This window comes from Ornithorhynchus anatinus, chromosome X1, assembly GCF_004115215.2.
Source record: "Ornithorhynchus anatinus isolate Pmale09 chromosome X1, mOrnAna1.pri.v4, whole genome shotgun sequence".
NCBI lineage: Eukaryota > Metazoa > Chordata > Mammalia > Monotremata > Ornithorhynchidae > Ornithorhynchus > Ornithorhynchus anatinus.
In genome coordinates this window covers 113,356,682-113,369,978 of record NC_041749.1, presented here as the reverse complement: position 1 = coordinate 113,369,978, position 13,297 = coordinate 113,356,682, and the positions used below count along the sequence as shown (strand labels likewise).

Below are 13,297 nucleotides of genomic sequence, written 5' to 3'. Positions count from 1 at the left end.
AAATCTTTCTCCCTGGGAGGCTGACACTCCCATGGCTAGATGGGGACCCAGAGTGCTCACTTAGGAGAGTTTTATCCTAGAATTTCTCCCCAAATCAAAGAGTACTGAATGCACATTCTCAAACGTGGGCCCTACAGCTCCCCCAGACATTCTGAAACTTGTGGGCTGCTGCCGAGCGAGTTCTTGCAACCAATGAGCATGCTCTAAGTCAGGACTCGAAAGTTTGGGCATCTGTTCCTTGAGGCCAGGATTGCTGAGCTGAGGACTGGCCCAAGCTAACTGGTAAGTGGGCGGGGCTTTGTTTAGCTGATAATAATAATAACCATGGTATTTGTTAAGTGCTTATTATGTGTCAAGCATTGTTTTAAGCACTGGGGTAGATACAAGATAAGCAGGTGGGACACAGACTACGTCCCCCATGGGGCTCATACTCTTAAATCTCTATTTTACAGATGAGGGAACTGAAGCACCGAGGAGTTAAGTGACTTGCCCAATAAGTTCACACAGCAGAGAAGTGGCAGAGCCTGATACCATTTTCCTCATCTGTTAAAATGGGGGATGAAATACTTCGTCTCTTGCCCTCCCAAATAGTAAGAACCATGTGGGACAGGGACCATGTCTGACCTGATGATGTTGTACCTACCCTAGCACTGAGCACAGTGCCTGATGCATAGGAAGCGCTTAACAAATCCCATTATTATTATTACTATCATTAGCCAGTGGCACCCAGCATGGAAGTCCACTTTCAGTAAACCTGCCCTGTTTTATTCCAAAACCTTCCTTATTTTCGCTCCAAAGCCTCTATCCCACTGCCACCCATATGTGTGTGTGTGTGTGTGTGTGTGTGTGCGCGCGCGCACATTCTCTCTGGGAGGCTAGCCCAAGCCCAGGATGCCCCTGGTTTGTGAGAAGGCTGAAGAGAGGGCCCCCGCACTGCCCATCTCCCCGCATACCCGTTTCCCCTCCTCACCTGATTTCGGTATATGAACGGCGATTCTTCTCCTCCTCTCCAGCACCTTTATCCCACCTGTCTGTCCGGTCTTCTTTGTCTTCACTACAGCTTTTCTCAGGGTTCAGGTTGGGGTGAGCAGCCAGATACTCTGAACTGCTATACACCTTCAGAGAAAAGTAAATTGGAAAGACAGGAAGAGGCTTGAAGTACAGTGACCCAATTACTCCAATTACTGGCGAGAAACTACACGCAATTCGCTCAACAAGTTTCAATTTCCTAAGCAGCTACCAAGGAACGGCTCGGAACGATTAATAGCATTGAGCTGAGCTCTTAGCCCCACGAGGGTGAACGGCCTTAGACAGGGGCCTCAGGGAGGAAACTGCCTCACTTTCGGTGCCTAATCCACCTCTGCCACTGATTTGCTCTGTGGCTCTCTCTCTGTCACTTTCCTTTCGTGCTCAATGGCTCTGTCTTTTCACCTGCAAAATTGGATTCCTGCTAAACCACTTCATTGAGGGGATGAGATAAATAGGAGAGTTGTAACTTTGCAAACATAAGAGGAAAGGAAGTAGGACAACCAAAGGAGCAGGCTTGTTTTGTGGGGGGGGCGGGGGGCAGTCAAAGCCATTTTGAGAGACACCGTCTCGACTCTTACGTACATATGCAACCCTGCATCAAGCCCCAAAGTTATCTTTCTCTTGGCAAAAGAATGTCTCCAGTACCTTACTGAACCGGTGTGAGCAGGAGGAAAACTGTGGGATTTCTGTAGAGGACTCCTCGTCATTTGTTTCTTCGTCTTCTGAACCCAGGTGGTGGTATCTTTCCGAACGGGCTGAAAGAACGGAGCAGAGATGCACCCAGGACTCCAGAAGCCAGATATAACCCAGCCCTTATCAATCAATGGTATTTACTGAGTCCTTACTGCGTGTAGAGTCCTGTACTAAGTAAGCGCTTGGGAGAGTACAACAGAGTTAGTAGACACATACCCTGCCCACAAGGAGCTTCCAGTCTAGAGGGAGAGACAGACATTAATAGAAAGAAATCAATTACAGATATGGACATAAGTGCTGTGGGGTTGGGGGGAAAGGGGTGAATATCAAGTGCTTAAAGACTACAGAGTCAAGGGCACGGGAGATGCAGAAAGGAAAGCACCTCTATTAAGGGTCCACCCCGTACCAAGAATTGCCATAAACGCACTGACTGGCCTCTAAGAATTTCTCTTCAAAAAAGCAGTCCTGCTCCTCCTTGGTCAGCCAGGCGACCGGCCCCGCAAAAGGAGAGAGCGCGGTGCGGAGCTGCAGGGCCTTGTGTACACTCTTTGGGTACTGTCCCTAGCTCTAAGCACCCAGCATTCCTCTCCTCAGGCCCCACTGGTTGCAGGGAATGGGGAACAGCGACTGTGGGGAAATTTGCCGAGGAAGTGGCTGACTCAGCCCTCCTCTCTGGAGCCCCCATCAGCTACCCTAGCCAGAGCGGGCACCGCCATCGGACTGCCGATTAATCCGTGGGTAACAGGCAGTTGTCCCCCTGGCTCAATTCAGTTCTATGACTGCAGGGAAGGAGGCCTGGGGGAAGCTCTGGGCCCGGTAAGTCCCACATCTCCCAGAGCTCCCTGCAAGTTTGGGGCAATCCCATTCCAGTGGGTCCTGGGGCCACGGCACCCCAAGTTTCATTTTATTCTTTTTCACCTCCTCTGTCCTCCCAGCTCCCCTCCCCCCGGCCCCCACCCTGCCGGAAGGCAGCCTGACAGCTCTTCTTGGAATCCCTCGGGACGTCAGCTGCCCATCCTCTGGGGGGGCACGCCCCATTCCTCAACTTGGTGCCAAGAGGCCCTTGGAAAAGGAGGACGGTTTGCAGCCAGAAGAACCACCTCTTTATGTTTATTTCTAAACACACTGCTGGGGAAACCTTGAGGCTCAGATGTGCTGTTGGTCGTTCAGCCCCTCAAGCAGATTCAGAATGGCGCCGTTCATTTGGGCCCAGCTAACGTTTGCTAAATTGCATTTGGTGGGGGTGGGTGGGCGGATGCCCGGCCTACGGCAAAGCCCAGGGAACAGATTTTCCCATGGGACCCATTTCCCGACCAGTGGCTACTTCTGATGGACTCGAGCTCTCTCTCCACAGAATTTCACATTGTCCCGCTACCCGCCCCCGGCCCCACCCCCCCAACCAACGGACAGCTCGCTCAGCACTTCTATTACCATGTCCCTCTGCTCCCCACAAATTTGAGTTCCCTCCGCTCTCCTGCTTCATCTTTAGCCCCAGTGTCCGCAGCAACATCCCCTGGCCTCTGGCGGGCCCAAGCCACAGAAGATTCCTTCATACCAGCGCCTGGCGCGACCAACCTGAACTGCCAAGTTCCTTCCGCACCGCCTGGCAGGTAGCGGCTCAACGGCGCATCAATGAGGGTGTTGAGGAGAAGGCCCTCTCAGTCACCTCCCTCTATGAAGGGATTTCTATGAGCTAGGACAAGGGGCCCAGTGATTAACTCAGCCGCACAGAACACTACCCTCCTGGGAAATAACCGAGGGAATTTCAGCCCTTCCATTGCTGCCTGTGTTGGGATCCCGGCCAGATGTTATTCGTTTCTCTAGCAGAGGCTGCACCATCCGAAATTTCTTCCTCCCCAACACCTCGGGGTTTTTCCAACGCATCTCCATTCCTGAACCCAATGCTTCCTGCCAGTGGCTGGACGAGGTGGGGATGGACCGCTCCCTTGTCCCGGGTGCAGCAGAGGAAGGGGCTCAGAGAGGGGCCTGGAACGTCCTCTTCCCTGGCCCTCGCTCCAGGGGGAGTTGGGGGGTTGGGGGTGGGAGGAAGAGGTCCTCTGGGACCCACAGCCCTCTCCCAGGGCTCAGAGAAAGGCACCGGGGTTGAGCCACCACGTGGCGGTAGCTAGAGGTACTGCTGCTGGCTCAGTCCCAGCCCCGCACCATCCCGGACCGCCCGGCGGGACCAGAAACAGCAGCACCCGGGTAGCCGAAAGGTCCAGGACAGAGCTGGGCTGGGGTGATGGCACTGTCCCGGAACTGCTGCCACATGGGAACCTGCTTTCACTTACTTTCTCTGAGCTCTGGGGTCAGGGTGGGCTGGGCGGGGAGCTTCCCCTTCCCCGCTTCTGTGGTGCCATCAGAGGTGGCGGAGGGGCGGGGAGGGGGGGGGGAAGATGCCTAGGGCTGGGCCCCGACACCCACCACTGCCTCCCTCCACTCCCCAGAGAAGCCACGCACTTGGCCGGGGAAAGAAGAAGGAAAGGGAGCACATAGCCGTGCTTTGATTGACCAATTGATCGGGTGACTGAATTCACACAAAGTCGAGAAGCAAGTCTTCTAGACTGTGAGCTCGTTGTGGATGGGAATGTGTCTGTCTGTTGTTACATTTTACTCTCCCAAACACTTAGTACAGCGCTTGACACACAGCAAGCTCTCAATAAATACGATTGAATGAATGAATGAAGTGGGACCTAGTGGCTAGAGCATGGGCTTGGGAGTCAGAGGACCCGGGTTCTCATCCCGGCTCCCCAGTGTGTCTGCTGTGTGACCTTGGGCACTTAGCTTCTCTGGGCCTCAGTTACCTCACCAGTAAAATGGGGATTAAGACTGTGAGCGCTTTGTGGGACAGGAACTGTGTCCAACCTGATTAACTTGTATCTACCCCATTGCTTACTCCAGTGTCTGGCACACAGTAAGTGCCTAACAAGTACCATTTAAAGTACAAAAAAAAATAAGTCCCAAGTTGGAAGGTCCCACCACTGGTTTCCACCAGCGTGCGAGCCGGCTGAAAGACCTCCCTCGGCCCAAGACCAACCCTACTCCTTACTGTCAAAGTAGCTGGTGTCGTCCTCGGCCTCCAGCTGGGGAATGAATTCTGCCTTATGCCTCAGGAGCCCATTCCAGTCCAGGTTGTGAAAGAAGGAATGCTGCTTCACCTCATGGGTGCCACCTAGCGTTCAGGGCAGAGGAGAGTCAAGGAGAGTCAGTGCCCAGAGCTCCAGGGCCCCCTTTGACTCCCTCCGCCGGCTGGGTCCCCAAACCCTTCTCCAGACCTTACCCCGCAGAGCTTCCCCGTCCAGGTGGCGCCACCCCTTCCCCTGCACCCTCAGGCCCAACTCCCTCCAGCTGGGACCGGCTCCAGGTCAGATGGCTTTGCGTCTAGAGAACCCCCGACAGCACCGGGGGGGGCAGAGACCCAGTGGGGTGACCAGAGAGAGAAAAGTCTAAGGTGCCCCACACCTTATTGGGGACAAGGGGCAGGGGGGAGAAGGGAAGGAGGCTCGCCTCCTTGGCCGCATCCCTGAGGAGGTAGGAAGGATGTGGGAAGGAGCCCTGGCACATTCGGTTCCGGGCCGGGCGGAGTGGGGTGTCGCAAAGACATCGGTCAGTTTGCTGGATGCCTCAGGAGACTTAATGGGCAATGATCTCCGAGATGGGAAATGAGGAGGGGAGCGCCAGCGCTCCTGAAGACGGGGCTGAGAAGGCCCTGCCAGCGCCCAGCATCCGCAACCGAGGCGAGGCGCTGAGGGATCCAAGGGCCGTTTATTAAAACCGGCTGGGCTGTCCCAAGGATTCCAGCGGCAGGAGTCCAAGGAGCACACGGTACGGATGGGAACAGCCCAGCAGAGATGGGCCCGCAGAACGGACATATGCAGGAAAGGAAAACACGTCCCTCCCAGTGGGAAAACACGATTTCAGCTTGTGGAAAAATGATTTTTCAGGGCTGAGTTGGGCTGCGTTGTTGCGGTGCTCGGGTCCGGGGCCAGCTGTTCGTCCAGGCTTGCATAACCATCCGGGGGAAGAGTTCTAATCTGGGCCTGGAAACTCGGCGGCCCCGCTCCAGCCGCTGAGGCCTGGGCAGCCCGCCCAGATGGTGCCCATCCTGGAAAATCTGACTCGGGGCCACAAACCCAGACAATCCCCAGGACAGCAGCCCGCTCCCCGGGGCGTGGGGCTGGCCGGGTCCCGACCGCCAGGAGAGCCATTCTAGGTGCCACAGGGGCCGCACCCCGTGCCTACCAGTGCCTAAGCGGTCCAGGGGGCTCTGCCGGAGAAGCTTGGTGATCAGATCCTGAGTATCGGCGGGCAGAGCGTCATCTCCCTCGGGCCAGATCAGCTCATCTAAAAGATTTGAGAGGAAGAGGTCGGAGGGTGGCGGGGTGGGGGGACCCGGCAATCGGAGGACACGGGAGGGCAGAGAGGTGCAGCGTGCCGTGCCGGCTCTGGGGCTCACGTGCTAGCAGAGGGAGCGATTAAATGAGGCTCGTGGAGACAGGCAGTCATGAGGTCAACCCCCGGGGCTCCTAGAGTCCCCATTTTTCATGGATGAAGGATTCCCTCTCTCCACACTTCTCCCACCATCTCTTCAGTTGCTGGAAGCTCTCGCCTGCTCCTTCCCAATTTCCCTTTTTGGATCCCGGAAAGAGGAAGGTCTCGTGACAGCTGGGGCTCAGGTGGCCCAACGCTAGCGTGGGCCCGACCCAGTAAGGGGGAAAGAGGACTCGGCTGTCAGCGCTTTCGGGTGGCGTTTCCCCCAAAGCCTGCCATTTAGTCCCGGAGCGTGACAAACCGGGCTCGAGACAAGCCGACCCCGTGCTGGCTTGGCTTTCCGAGGTTCCTGCCCCAGAGAGAGGGCAGCACCGTGCAGGGTCCTCCCGAAGGCACATCCTTGTCTCGGGACCGGCGGCTGGACATGTGGGCATGGGAGTCCGGACCAACCGACCTCTTAGGTTGGCTGCTCCCTAGATCTCTCTGCCCAAAGGGAGTTGTTGAAACGAGGGTCTGAGTTTAAGGACACCGGGGCCTAGGGGAAAGAGTACAGGCCTAGGAGTCAGGAGGCCTGGGTTCTCTCTCATCCCAGCTCTGCCACTGGCCTGAGGTATGTCCCTGCGTGAGTCACATGTCTGCCCAGGGTGAGTCACATGACCACCCTGGGCTTCATTTTCCTCAGCTGGAAAATGGGGTTAAGATAAGACCGTGAGCTTCGGGTGGGAGAGGGACCGTGTCCGATCTGGTAATCTTGGCTCTACCCCAGCACTTAGCCCAAAGTAAGTGGTTCGTAAATGCCATGAAAATAATGATAGCAACAACAGCAACGATAAACCCACGCTGCTTGTCCCGGTCGCACAAATAAGGCCAGAACACAGAGCAGCCACATTCACCTCTCTGCTCTAGTATTGCACATTCATGTCCCTTGGCCGAGAATGGAGAAACAAAAGCCCCGAGGCGGCCCAAAGGAAGAGAAAAGCCAAGAGGAAGGGGTGTCATTCTCCTGGCAAGTGGAAACACCTCCAAGGCAGAGACGAGGTCCAGACTCAGCTACGGTTACGGGGTCAAAGGCGGAGGCAATCGGTGGGCCACCTACCGCTGACCACCTGTCCGAAGAGCTCCTCGGGGGTGTCCCCAAAGAATGGGACACAGCCGACAAGGAACTCGTAGAGGATGACGCCCATGGCCCACCAGTCCACTGGCTTTCCATAGCCCTGGCGGTAGATCACTTCTGGAGCAATGTACTCGGGTGTCCCACAGACCTGGATTGTAAGATGTATGAGCAAAGAAGAGCACTCAGGCACCTTCTCATTCACCAGCAGAGCACCCGGACGCTTGACCGGGCCACTCTGGTGAGAGACAACCTGCTTCCCATCGCTCTGCTCCTCCCAACGCCCCCCTCCCCCCGCCGCCCTCACCCTTGCCTGGGCCACACCTGGGGTAGGGCCTCCCTATCTTTTTGGTGCCGCGTCAGCGCAAAGACACGCAGAACACTGCCCGCCTCTCACACCGGCCCATCTGAAGCATTGTTGGGGGCAGGAAGTGGGAGGGAAAGGGCATGGGGATGAGCTCCCCGGCTTATCCCCCGGGCCTTTTAGTGGCCCCCCAGTGACACGGGGCGCCAGATGGGACCCTCCCGATTCCCGATGCTCACCTGCTTGTCGATAAATTCCCGGGCGTCCTTCTCGATGTGCCCTTCATAGAGGTTGGTGGTCATGTTCATCAGCCCGATCTTTGAGAGCCCAAAGTCAGTCAACTTGATGTGGCCCAAGGAAGTGATTAACAAACTGCAACGCAGCAAGGGGACAGGCCGTGACCACACTGTCGTTGCACGGCGAGCCGGGGGCAAAGCTAAGGCTCAAACCAGGCGCAAAGGGCACCGGGGACCCAAGCCAATGAGGGCACCTGGCACCTACCACCCGAAAGGAAGTACAAGTCAAACCCCAACTTTAGGATCCCATCTTTTACAGTGGTGGTAGGGGGAGGGGAGAAATGGACTCTCTGAGCCAACTTCCGACATAAGGGGTAGACCTCATGGACCTACAGACCCCTTCCCCACTTTCCTGCCAAAAACCAACCCAAACCAAAAAAAGCCCCAAACTTCTAAGTGGCCGCTCAGCCTCCGTTTTTGAATTGAACACACATTCACTTCTGCTCCTCACTCCTGGACTGGGCCACCCGAGGGACCCTCCTCAGCAGAACTCATCCTGTGGGAAGGGCCTGCACCGTCCTTCCCACTAGGGGTGACCTCGGTTCAGTGGCAAAGCTCAATTGCTAAAGATCCTCCCCGTCACTTTCGGGAGTCCCAATCATGGCCCAGTCACTTCCCGCCCTGACTGGGCCCTCACTTGTCGGGCTTGAGATCCCGGTGAACGATGCCATAGTTGTGCAGGTACTCCAGGGCCAGGACCGTCTCGGCAAAGTACATGCGGGCCATGTCCACGGGCAGGGGCCCCATGTTCTTCAGCAGCGTGGCGCAGTCTCCACCTGGGGAAAAGCGCGGGCCCCAGCGTGAACCCCACAGAAGAGAAGAGGCCTTCTCCAGCCCTGCCAAAGGCATCAACCCTCGGCCCTGTGACCATCTGGTCTGGGGCCTGCTCTCAGGGTAGTCTCCTCATCGCCCTCCTCCTCCTTCTCCTCTGCCCCTCCGTTCCCGCTTACGGCAGAGTGGAATGACAACCCGACTGGACACCTGAACCTGGCAAGGCAGCCAGTGAAGCAGCAAGAGATTGCCCCGGCGCTGCCTCCGTGCGAAGAGCTGACTGGGATCACTAGGTAACTTGGGAAGGGCAGAGGAGTCGGCTGCCTTCTGATGCCGTTTTTAACCTCTCCCCAGACCCCAAATCGACCCAAGGGACCCAAGCTCCCCCGGCCCTGACCTTCCACATATTCCATGACCATGCACAGGTGCCGCTTGGTCTCAAAGGAGCAGAACATGCTCACGACGAAAGGGTTCTCCGCAAAGGTCAGGATATCTCTCTCCACGAACACCTGTTGGATCTGGTTCCGGAGGATGAGGTTCTGCTTGTTGATTTTCTTTATAGCAAAGCGCTGCCGGGTGTCCTTATGCCTCACCAGGTAAACGGCCCTGGGAGAAGAGAGACGCCCCCCCCTCAGCTGACCCCAACGGGCCCCACCTCCGCCCAGGCGCCGGTGTTCAGCGGGGCAGTCCCGGGAAAGGACGGCCCACCGGGCTGGCCAACTCGAGCCCGATCACAGAGCTGACTGTACGGGGCACCACTGGGGCCTTTGTAACCAGGGACTCCCCTGGAGGGCTCGGCAGGCCGCCACCTCTCTGAGGCATCCGCTGGGCACTGGGGTCCCTGCAGATCTGGTGTTCCTGGCTCTGCAGCTGGGGGCAGTCTTGTCCCAGCGAAGCACAGAGAGCGCCAGGCATTAGCAGCCCGGGGAAAAGGAGCCTGCCTGCCCTGCTGAGCGCCTGCTCCCAACCGGCTGGCCCTGTGCAGGGGCACAACGGCCACCCTGCCCCCTGGTCAGGTGTGGCGGCACCTACCGCAGGTGGGGGCTCAGACCTGACTCGCACTCCTTGGGCGTGCCCTCTCTTGGGAGGCAGCACACGACATACTGAACCAGTACAGTGAGGTTCTCAGACTCACCCATATGCCCCATTACTGATCAGCTTGATGGTTTCAAAATCGCTCTCACAGGGTTTTCTCCGGGAGGGAGCAGCTAAAGCCCGACTCTGAGAAGACGGAGATAAATCAAAAAGGCATTTTGGCTTCTGCTTTCTGTGCAAAGCAACAAGGTGGAGGGCGGCAAAGGGGAGAGGAGCTGGCAAACAACTGGGCGGGAAATCCCACGTCTCTCTGCCTCACAGCTCTAGCCCCTCGCCGGACCACCTAACCCCCGCTGGCCCATCCAAGGAAGCTCCGGGCCTCAGAGCGGTGGCAGAGGCAAACCTCGGTGGGCAGGATCTGCCACCTGAAGACAGCCCCACCCGCCCGTTGCCCCCAAATCCCAACACGCTCCGGGGCCGAACTTCTCTGTGCTAGGCCCCTACCCTCGCCGCTCCCGGCCGGGGGCTGCGGCTGCAGCAAGCCTTTCCCCTTCTTCTAAAGTAATAGCGATCACGAGAATCGTGGCCTTTGGAAAGCGCCTACTCTTGTGTCCAGCCCTGTACGAAGCACTGGGGCAGACGCGAGGCAAGCCAATCGGATACAGTCCCCGTCCCGGTCTAAATTGGGAGAGGGAAGATAGGTAGTTAATCTCCATTTTGAGGATGAAGAAACTGAGGCACAGAGAAGTTAAGTGACCTGCTCAAGGTCACGCAGGCCAGTGGCGGAGCCGAGATGAGAACCCGGGTCCCCGACCCCTGGACCTGGGCTCTTTCCACTAGACCACCCTGCTTCTCTGCTTCTCTCTCCGCCGGGGGTCGGCGGAGAGCCCGGATGGCAGGATAGCTTTTCCCGGACAGCGGGAGTAACAGCGGGTGGGCAAACCAGGCTGTGACCCCGAAAAGGTGTACCCTTCCCTTCTTCGGCCACCTGCTGCCCTAACCAGAGCTGCCTTCTACAGAGAGAAAAGGGCTCAAGAACGAAGTGAGTTTGGCCATCTGAAGAGCTACTTCTGGCTGTGCACTCCCACTCCCCCAGATTAGAATGCCCTGTAAGGCTTCCTCTTCCAGAGACACAACGTGTGGCCTCGAGAGCTAAGGAAATCTAGCCAAGGCTGCATCGCTATGATCGTCACTATCCATCAGGGGTATTTATTGAGCGCTTTCTCTGTGCACAGCACTGTACTAAGGGCTTGGGGGAGTACAACAGAGTCGGTAGACATGTTCCCTGTCCACAGTGAGCTTAAGTCTAGAGGACTGTAGCTCAAGCACAGGGGACTGTAGCCGCTAGGGCTCCGAGGTGCTTAGAATCACTAACCCAGCCACCAAAGGCTCTGGGCACACAAGCCGGAGTTCTTAGGAAATGGCATTTGTTTTCTCCCCTGGCTGGGCTGCGTTCAGCTCCCCGCACAGACCCTCCTAGGTGGCAAATATTATTCTCTCGCCAGCAGAAAGCACCCAGATGCTTACCCTGGGTGCTCCTTTCTTACAAACACCCGATCAATGTCGGCCACAGCTGCCTTTACGTTTGGCCAAAATTTCTGCCCACGGTGTAAATCCGATCATGCCTCACACATGCTCAGAATCAATAGGAGAAATTCAATCCATCCACCCTCCCCGTCCCCACCCACCAACCACCACCACTCCCTTCAACAGTCCTCCTGGGAGAAATGCTAAACTGGAGCTGTCAACCATCTTCCACAGAACATTTCAATTTGAAACTTCCTGGGAGGAGAGTGCCTAGGATGAGGAGGAGCTAGGGGTGGCTTCCTGGGAGTAACCCAACCCAACTCGAGGCGGTTACATGGGCTTCACTCACCTCTGGGGAATCGCTGTTTTCTGGGGTGATGGTGGTGCTACTGTCAAAATGACCCAGCTGAACCATTTCTGGGGAGACAAATGCAGAGTGCATATTACCCAAGAACCTGAGCAGGTTAAACCCAACTACAGGTCGCTGCTTTCTTGGACGGTGGCTGGGCTGAAGCCGTCTGTCTCAGATTAAAATGAGTTCGGTTATAATTTACCCATCATGCCCTGTACCCGAGCCATGACAGAGCAGCTTGAAATCTGCCAGGTTGGCCCTGCCTCCGGCTTCTTCGGCTCAGTTAAGGAGCTTTGGGAATCCAGAAGCTGGGGAGAAGCATGAAGCCAATGCATCAGTTTATCTCTCAGGAGATGCTTCAGATGGAGCCCTTCATGAGTCTAGGTTGTCCCACACAAGCCAGGCTGGGCAGCAGACAGGTGGCCAGGGCTTGGAGTGGGAAGGATAGCCAGTGTCTCCGCCATATTGGGCCCCTCAGATTCCCTGGTGGAACTCCCAGGAACTCAACCTGCACTTGCACAGTCGTCATACTCCGTGCACGTGACCTAATTTGATGTTTGGGGCTCCCTGAAATGTGGTCCGCCCAGCTAAAGGGCCAGGATGCAAATGTGTGCTCACAACCCTACAGGGGCTCCCAGCCTCAGGATTTTGGTCAGTGCCATCCCACCCTCTGCACTGGACACAAGCCTTATCCTCTGGAGGCAGAGAAGCCCCTCTGCATTGTTTTTCATTAGAGACGGCAAGCTCTTGACTCCAGACCCCCACCCCCCCACCCCCCCACCAACGAGAACTTGTCAGCCTGAAGTGCCCGCTCCTACCCACCTTGCTGGCAACCTGAATCGCTGCTGAGTTGTAGTTGCCAAAGTCAGTTCTCCAGGATTCGTGTATATGTGTGGGGTGGGGGAGGGAGAGAGGGGAGGGAGAGAGAGACTTCTCTGCTTCGAGTCTCCCCAGCACCAGGGTGACAGTGCTGAGTGAGAAGTAAGAGAGGGATGGGTTCAGATCTGTCTCTCTCCTGTTGCTGCAGCTGGCTTTCTGAAAAGATGATAGTGTGTGTGTGTGTGTGTGTGCGCGCACACACACATGCCAGCCAGGGTATGTGAGTGTGTAGAAGTATGAAATAGTCTAAAGTCAGGGAGTGTCTCCTGGGGCTAGGCCATCAGTGCTGAAAGTTTCTGACGACGAGCCACCTAGGGCATCTCGTGTGGTGGACAGGCTCGGCAGGAATCCTGAAAATAGCTGGCTAACGTGGGTGGTGAAGACAGCAGCTGCTACCCGGGCCACCACCTGTTGATCTATGGTGCTATGGCCCACCATCAGCCGCTATGCTGTAGTCACCCTGGCCGTAAATGGGGTGCCTGTGCATCGCTATACGCTGCATCCCTGCCCGCTTAACTTACTCGCTGTGTCCACTGCCCCAAGCAGGAACATGATTGGCAGGGGTGAGAGACTGCAAGTGGTGCTGTAGAAAACTACTAGTGCAATCACCAATTCCTTTGCGCAAGTTCTGGGTCCTGAACTCTGTGACTGGACTGGGATCATTTGTCATTTATGCTGGGGGTGGGGGTGGGAGGGAGTGTGTGTTTGGCGGTGGGGGTGGGGTGGGGTATGTGCCCCTCTCTTTGTCCCCTTTTCTTGCTTTCCCCCCCCCTTGCAATCTAAGCCCATTGTCCCTGCTTCCCTGCCTG

At 56.6% G+C, this 13,297-nt stretch overlaps 1 protein-coding gene across 4 annotated transcripts in view; it reads right to left on the bottom strand.

Annotated features, from left to right (window-relative positions):
* The window catches only part of MAST3 (microtubule associated serine/threonine kinase 3), a 96,583-nt gene that overhangs the window by 5,733 nt on the left and 77,553 nt on the right, over positions 1-13,297 (bottom strand). For all 4 annotated transcript variants that reach the window (XM_029050400.2, XM_029050398.2, XM_029050401.2 and 1 more), the window contains 10 exons: positions 11,607-11,674; positions 9,831-9,916; positions 9,093-9,301; positions 8,562-8,700; positions 7,868-8,000; positions 7,310-7,475; positions 5,965-6,066; positions 4,772-4,894; positions 1,675-1,784; positions 971-1,116 (listed from right to left, as the gene is read on the bottom strand). In XM_029050400.2, coding sequence (XP_028906233.1) covers positions 971-1,116; positions 1,675-1,784; positions 4,772-4,894; positions 5,965-6,066; positions 7,310-7,475; positions 7,868-8,000; positions 8,562-8,700; positions 9,093-9,301; positions 9,831-9,916; positions 11,607-11,674 — 1,282 coding nt within the window. The remainder of the gene's footprint in view (positions 1-970; positions 1,117-1,674; positions 1,785-4,771; positions 4,895-5,964; positions 6,067-7,309; positions 7,476-7,867; positions 8,001-8,561; positions 8,701-9,092; positions 9,302-9,830; positions 9,917-11,606; positions 11,675-13,297) is intronic.